The sequence below is a fragment of the Alligator sinensis genome, unplaced genomic scaffold (genome assembly GCF_000455745.1).
Source record: "Alligator sinensis unplaced genomic scaffold, ASM45574v1 scaffold29_2, whole genome shotgun sequence".
Classification (NCBI taxonomy): domain Eukaryota; kingdom Metazoa; phylum Chordata; order Crocodylia; family Alligatoridae; genus Alligator; species Alligator sinensis.
The window spans coordinates 1477999-1485664 of record NW_005842194.1 but is presented as its reverse complement, the minus strand read 5'-3'; the positions used below and the strand labels follow the sequence as shown (position 1 = coordinate 1485664).

At 42.7% G+C, this 7666-nt stretch overlaps 1 protein-coding gene across 3 annotated transcripts in view; it reads right to left on the bottom strand.

The window, feature by feature from the left end:
• SKAP2 (src kinase associated phosphoprotein 2) overlaps positions 1-7666 on the bottom strand; it is a 142567-nt gene that overhangs the window by 59839 nt on the left and 75062 nt on the right. For all 3 annotated transcript variants that reach the window (XM_025207419.1, XM_014521236.2, XM_014521235.2), the window contains one exon: positions 6676-6759. In XM_025207419.1, the coding sequence (XP_025063204.1) occupies positions 6676-6759 (84 nt within the window). The remainder of the gene's footprint in view (positions 1-6675; positions 6760-7666) is intronic.

Here is a 7666-nt window from a genome sequence, read left to right as displayed (position 1 = left end):
AAAATTACCAAATCTTATAGTAAAAGTCAAACATCTACTATAGCATATTTTAATTTAAAAAAATATTTTTGTCCTTATTGACATTTGTTTGCATAGTGTGTGTGTGTGTGTAAGTAATTGTGTAATAGCTCAAAAATAGTCTTACTCTTGTATATTGTGTGTGATGGGTATGTGGGGGAGTGTGTGGGGTGTAGTTCGGAGAGTGGGTGTATGTGTATGGTGGGGTGTGGGGTGCATGTATGGGGTTTGTGAGTGGGTATGGCTGTGTGCGAGGAGGTGTAGGGTATGTTGGACATTTAGGTGTATGTATAATTGAGGCTGTGGGGGTGGGGGCAGGGGGTGGGTATTTGGCATTTGTGGGGCATGAGGGAGGGTGGGGGGTGTGGGGACCTCCCCCACATCCCCTCCCCATGATGCACAGCCCCCACTGGTGGCAGCAGCAGGCCCACGGGGTGCTTATGGCCCATGCCGGCACAGTTGCCTGGCAGCACATGGCTCCAGCCAGTTTCAGAAGCTGCACGTGGCGGCAAGGAGCAGACTCAGGCCAGTCCACTTCTAATTGCGCAGGGCTCACATGTAGCTCCCAGGACTTGTGCATCACCAGGGGGAAGCCCCACATGATGGAGCTGGCTGCCTTCCCCGCTCCCTTCCACCATGTGCAGCTCCTGGGACTGTCAGGAAGTGGGGCTCCTAGAACAATTAGTTCAGAAAATTGTTCCACTGGACATTAAGGAACACCTCTCCGAGAATATGGTTAGAGGAGAGGCCCACAGACAGACACAAGCATAACAGCCCGAGCTCTAGCCCAGTAAGTGCTGACTTCAGCACCTGTTATTGTTTTAAAGAAGAAGAGATTTTTCAGTAAGTAGCTGATAAGTGCAAAGTTAAGGAGAATTTTGAGTTTGGGGGTGTGATAAAGGGAAGCAGTCATGTAACGAGCTTGCTCTTACCCTTACTAACAGGCCAATCCACTCCCAGCAGCACTTGCAGCCCAAGTTGACTGCCAAGGGGGCGTGGTCCAAGTTTTCGAGCCATACAGCAGAGGAATGCCAAGGGGCCAGGAAAAAAATTTAATCTCTTAAGTCAAGAACTAACTGTTACATAATATTGCCTTACCAATTCTACCTCTGGCTACATGGTCACATAGGTTGTTATGTAAAATCAAAAGATGCCTTTCCTAATGTATTATCAGAATCTGTTGCAACTTTTCTGCTATAGTGGGGGAACATCCATCAGCACTGCAATTCAGAAAGTCAGTTTTGTCTTTGCTAATCTTGTTTCATGTCAGCCCTCTCAGGATGGAGAACTTTTACCTAAGATCTTACTGAGCAGGAGTTGGAAACTTACAGCCCACACGCATATGTGGACCATGGAGCTACTGGATCCAGCCTAGAACCAACAGGTGCCTGCAGATGTGCAGAATGCCTGCTCTGACTTGCTGTAATTACGGAGCATCAGAGCAGTCTCAACATCTTATGTATTCAGTGTCCTTGCGCTTCAAAATGGCGGCAGAATCATTTTAACTAAAGTTTAACTAGAGCTTCAGTTAAAACCGCCACCGCTACTATTTTGAAGCATGGCATGCTGAATACATTAGATGCTGCAGGCACTTTAGAGTGGCTCCCGAGACCCGCTTTAATTTAAAGCGCCCCTCCTCCCCCCAAATCATGTGTAAAGATACCCAAAGGGCTTAGGTAGCACTTGGCTTCACCTACACCACACTGCAGTTAGGCAGCTGTGCGAAGCGGCAGCAGTGCATGGGTTCTAGATCTACCCAAGCTCATTTGTTCCAGCTGTCACCAGAAAAATGTTGCTGACCCTAGCTATTGAACATTCATTTTCTGCAGAGATAAATCACTGAAGCCTTCATTGGCAAAGCCCAAACTGTTCAGCTTTTGTCCTTCTCCAGTACTGATTCCATTGGGAGACATTAGCAGTTACAGCAATGTCAGTCAAACAGCACTTCAACAGCTTTTCAAGATTTCTTCTCTCCTTCCCTGCTCCTTGACAAATTTGTAAGCATTACTTACATAGCCCAAGAAGTGTAGTTGATTGGTTAGGTTAGCTGGAAGTCAAAATTTGCTGTTCCACCTCTGTTAATCAGACCACTGTACTCCATATGGTGTGCAATCACTAGACTCTTAAAAATCCCCTTTGAACAGACTGCAAGAACCCTTCTACTGCCCTTCCAATGCCACCTCTCTCCTTCATTCGGAGACTTCCAAAACATTTCGTGTCCTTGGTGGGTTGCTCAGCCTAAAAACAAAATCCAGGAACCCAGGGTGATAAAAGGTGCTCTCACCAAGACTGTATAGTCAAGAGGCATTTTGATGTTTGTTTAAAGTTAGTGGACACGCACACAACACAAAATCTACTTGCCACGATGTCTTAATCTCTTGCTAAATTTTCACCTGCTATCTCTGGATAACTGAGCTTCCAAAAGAGAGAGGGTAGCATACTAGAAATGATAAAAGTTTTAAAATTGTGACCTATTGATAAAAGCAGTATTGTGCAGGGAATTCATTTTTTTACTTTTTCAGAATAATTACCTGATTTTTTTTCTCTTCCTTTGCTTGGTATTTTAGCTGAGGAGCAGAGGAACAGGAGCAGAAAGCTAAGAGATGTTCATGGAAAGACAGTGGGACTAGAAACTCATGGAGTACCCCTTCAGAATGATATCGGCTAGGGCTAAGCACCTGCAAGTCTCCACCCAAGTCCATAGCCGTGTACAGAATATCAAATGATGGCTGCTGTGCAGTTTCCACCATAGATACAAATCCCTGTCAGAGTAGTTAATCTTTCAGGGTCTTGCTCTTTTACCCTCTCCAATGTATTACCATAATCTGCAAATTGTTCAGGAAGTGGAATTGTCAGTGGCTCCCTGAAAACTACAAAAACGGCATGGTGGTAGGGGCTGTGGGAAGCAAACAATCCTCACTCACCTAACCTCTGTACAGCACTGCACCAAATGCAAGGAAGAAGAGGGAGGCAGGGAAAAAAAGAAGAGGGGCATAGGCAGAACACAAAAAATACAAGTAGGTTCAATGGCAGTAAACTATCAGCGGGACTATTCAGTACAATATGTTTCTTAGTATTTCGTTATCCCCAAAATGAAATTAGCAATTGAGTGTTCATTAAAAAAAAAAAAAAAAAAAAAAAAAAAATCACTGTGTGGCATGGATATGACCACACATGGAATCCCCTTAATTTCCCTTGCTTCTCTTGACCCTGGTAGGTACTGGGGAACTCGCGGTGCACCGATAGAGATTTTGGGGGCCAATACCGATGGTCAATTTTTAAGTAGGCATATCGGCCGATATCAATCCAATTTCCGATACAGCTGCATGCAGCTGGCAAGTCTGTTGTGGCGGAAGAGGAGGGAAGGGACGTAATGGGGGGCAGGTCAATGCCCCCCACAGTGAGGGAGGGAGTGCGGCTGGGGCAGAGCCACGGCTTGTCTAGGGGACATGGGGAGGGGGGGCAGCTCCCACCATTGCACACACCCCAGGAGGGCGTGTGCCCTCCGGAACTGCATGGGGTGGGGTGAGCTGCAGCTGTGGGCTGGGGCTGTGCTGGGCTTTTCCCGGCAGGGTCTGAGGCAGGCTGTGCTCAGGGTGGGTGGCGGCAGCGGCACTGGGATGGGGGCTACAGAAAACCAGGATCCCTGGTCATCTTGTTTTGTAGACTTGGATGACCAAAATATCTGTCACTCTTCCTTCTAAAGGGAAGTTCCAGTTCTTGGAGCTTCCCACAGAAAACAACTGGGAGATTCCAAAATAGTGCAAAAGCACACTGCTATTCCCACTAATATATTAGTAGTTTCATTTTGATTATGAAAAAATGTGGATTTTGGGTTTGTTTGTTTTTTAATCCAAAAATTGTGTGTGTGTTTTTTTTTTTAATCAGAGAAAATCAAGATCCCTGAATATGACCCATCATGCCTTGCTAAGTGTCCGGTTTAAAAAATGCTGGTCAACACATGAGGATAAGGCACCAGTCACAGTATGCAGCACAACTTCCAAATCTGTTTTGTATGCTTCTGACATGCCTTCTACATTCAGCACCCTTATACATTCCCATAATTACCAACAGACCTTCCTGTCTCTCTGAAAGTCTGTCCCATGTCAAACATTTGGGGAATAGTCAGAAGTTATTCCTCCAAAGGATCTGTGTTTGTAATTATGATTACAAACAGCTGAGCAGTGTGCTGGGACAAGAACCTACATGTGATGACAGGTAAAGGTAACTTCTGCCCATGGCAGAAGAAAAAAATGTGTCTCAGTGCACCACAGATGAATTCCTGCTATCTGTTATACTAAAGGATATAGGATCCATACCCCAAAAAACTAGAAATTAGTACCAGTAAGTAAGTACAGGGATGGGGTAAGCAGAGATTAGTATATATTATCAACAACAGCAATGAGAGAAAAATACTAGTATAGAGGAAAGGCAGCATGCTTGCCTCAAGCCTGCAGACACACAACAATTACCTGCATACTCATGAATGTAGACATGCTCTGCAATATATACCCAAAAAAGCAGGAAAAAAGCTGCAAAAACATTAGCAGATCAAAGGTCCTGCAAAACAACTTAAAAACAAACACTCAAAGCCAGCAACACCATTTTATTGGCAAAATTTAAAAAATAGCTATTTCTAAAATATTATAAGAGCTAAAACGTATTTAATAAAGCAGGGCCATCCAAAAATACTCAAGAAAGATCCTATTTGAAGCTTGATCAATCGCAAAACACCAAAGGAAATAGCAAAAGATGAAGAACTATTTAGCAAGCATATTTTAAATCTCTGGAAACAAAGACAACATAAGCAGAGTAGGAAAAGGGAATTTGTAGCAGCCAAAGAATTGTACACGTAAATCCTTAGTGTACTGAGATAAGATGAGCCCCAGAGGTCTATTTTTTTTTTTTAAAGAGAGATGAGTTTAGATGGGTCAGCACTATTTCAGAATGAAATAGTTCAAACAGGATGAATGCTACTAGACTGTTTGAACTAATGATAAACAAAAATAAGGAAGGAGGCGCACACACTTAAATTAAGACAACACCTAGGATTTAGAGAACAAGTGAAACTGGTATACAGAAAGTTGTAAATGTCGGGAGACATCTTAGAAGAGGCCATTCTACTTTGAAAGATCATTTTAAAAAGCAATTATGAGATTCTATGTAGTCTGCCTGACACTTCCGTATCAAATGTGGGGAACATAAATCTGATTTAGTAAACTGATAGCCTCAAAGTCAATTTTGAGGGGAGAGGGGTGGGGGAATATCAGGCTTCTTTCTTTCATGTGTGTTCTCAAAAATACACTCAAGAAGAAGAGTTTTACTTTCCAGGGTTGGCTTTTATATAAGACATCAATGCAACTTTTACTCTGAACATGCTAAGGTGGAAGAACTATGGAGAGAATCTTGAATCACAGTTTTTAGACAGTAATATGCTTCAGAGAAAGAGGTAGGAATTATTTTTGTAGTGAGGTTTTTGTTTGTTTTAAAGAAATCTAACAACCATTTATACTAAATAACACTGACTCAGGGGATTGAGAACAGAACTAAGCTAAAAACCTGGCTCTGACTGGGTCACAACATAGTCTCACCAGTAACTGATTCTTTTTGCCTTGGTTTTTCCATGTGAAAAAAATAAGAAAACGCAAATGTACAGGTGCTGAGAGAATTGTAGACTTTAGTTGGCTTTATAGGAGTAGATTAGGGTAAGTAAAGCCAAGCATTTTCAAGCAGTTGAAAGAAATAGGAACAGGGAAGGAAAAAGATTTAAGTGTAGTTCTGAACTAGCTGCATCTAGTCTAGTTACAAAATGGTAAATAGGAGAACCACTTTCCATATCATCATCAAGGCCATTTTATATTATCAATGGGATAATCAAAGGTGCAATTTATTCTCAGACTGCTGTCCTTTTGCTCTAAATTTCAGTCTGAGCAGAGAGCCCCCCCCTCCCCCCAGCAATTTCCTAACCCCTTTTCTAAGTCTCTGGAAATGTGCATAAGATCTTTGCCCTGTAAAGATAGCCACTGGTTAGTGAATTTAATATTACAGAACATAGCAAGTGTAGAGATTAAGATGACTTTTTTTTTTTCTAAAAAAAAAAAAAAAAAAAAAAAAATTATAATCTTTTTCCTTTTACAGTTAATAACCATTTATAAATTTGTAGGCTTATAACCATGTTATTATTTGTAACATTCAGGTTTTTAACCATTTTGTTATATGCTATCATTTTTTCCAGAACCTACCTTATTGTATGCAACCAATATCTTTTTTGCACATTCAAAAATATTTTGTCAGTTGTTACTGGAATACCAGTTTTGTGTGCACCACTACTATTGCTTAGTTCACATTTTACTTGCTATACTTACAGATTAAAAATGTGATTATTGTTCTCTTATAACCATTATTTTAAACTACTTGTTTGTATTAGGATCTGAGGGACCAAGGTAAGTGCAAAAATGCTGTCCTATCTGGAGGTCAACAAGATTAATATTTGTGCAACTCAAAATGCAAAGCACTGTGCAAGAGCTAACTGTTCTCTTGAAAGATTCTTTTGCTTTTGAATTGAACTCAGTTTCCCATCTGCCTCCTCTCTCCTAAAGCATTCCTATTTTTCTACACATTTAAAAACATCATATTTTAACAGTTTATAATACTTACCTTTGTCACTTCCATAATAATAGAAGACTGTCCTACTAAGAGCACACCAACGCTTTTGCCATTCAAAGCCAAGAAAACTGTGGTCTGAAATTAAACAATTCACATTAGAAAGCCTTTACTGCATACAATTTCATACAAATACAATGCATACTTCCAGTGGGTAATGGAAAAGGTGTTTAGGTAAGAGACCTAAAACAAATGGTAAGAGGTAGATGAAGCGATTTGTAGTCAGGATGATAACAGAGAATAAAAAGCAGGGTAGAACTAAAGGGAACTTGAAAGTGAGCAAAGGGTAAACCAGGACAGGGTCTATTGTGTGGTATTAAATAAGCCTGTGCGAATAGGGAAGTATTTGATTTGAATTCGACCGATTCGGAGGACAGTGATTTAATTCAGATATTTAGATCATTTTCCTGAGTCGATTCGGCCAAATCAGCTTAGGAAGATTCGGTGCCGATTCGGAGAGATTCAGTGATTCGGTAGGCACAGCCAAGTAGCTGCAGGTTCTCCTGCGGCTCCTCTGGTCTGTGCCCTCCGGCGCCCCTTGTGGTCTGCCCCTGCCTCTCCCAGGATGGGGGGAGCCATGTAAGAAGCCCCCATAGCTGCCCTGCCCAGCCCAGGCCTTGTCCTGGCACTTAAAAAATAAAATAAAATAAAGCTCCATACTCACTGGCTACAAGAACGGCAATCCCCACTGCCCCGCACTGTGCGTGTGCGTGTGCGTGTGCGTGTGTGGAGGGGGGGGCTCTGCCATGAGCCCTCTGAGGCCTCAATCGCTGCTGCTACAACTGGTGAGCATGGGGCTTTATTTATTTATTTTTAAGTGCCAGGAGGCTGGGCATGGCAGAGCATCCATGGGGGCTTCTCCCGCAGCTCCCCTGGCCTCTCCCCTGGCAGGGGGAGCTGCAGGGGCTATATTCTGCTGACACTTGCCCAGCTGGCGTGGGAAGGGAGGGGGGGTACGATGCAGATGCGGGGGGGGGGGGGGGGG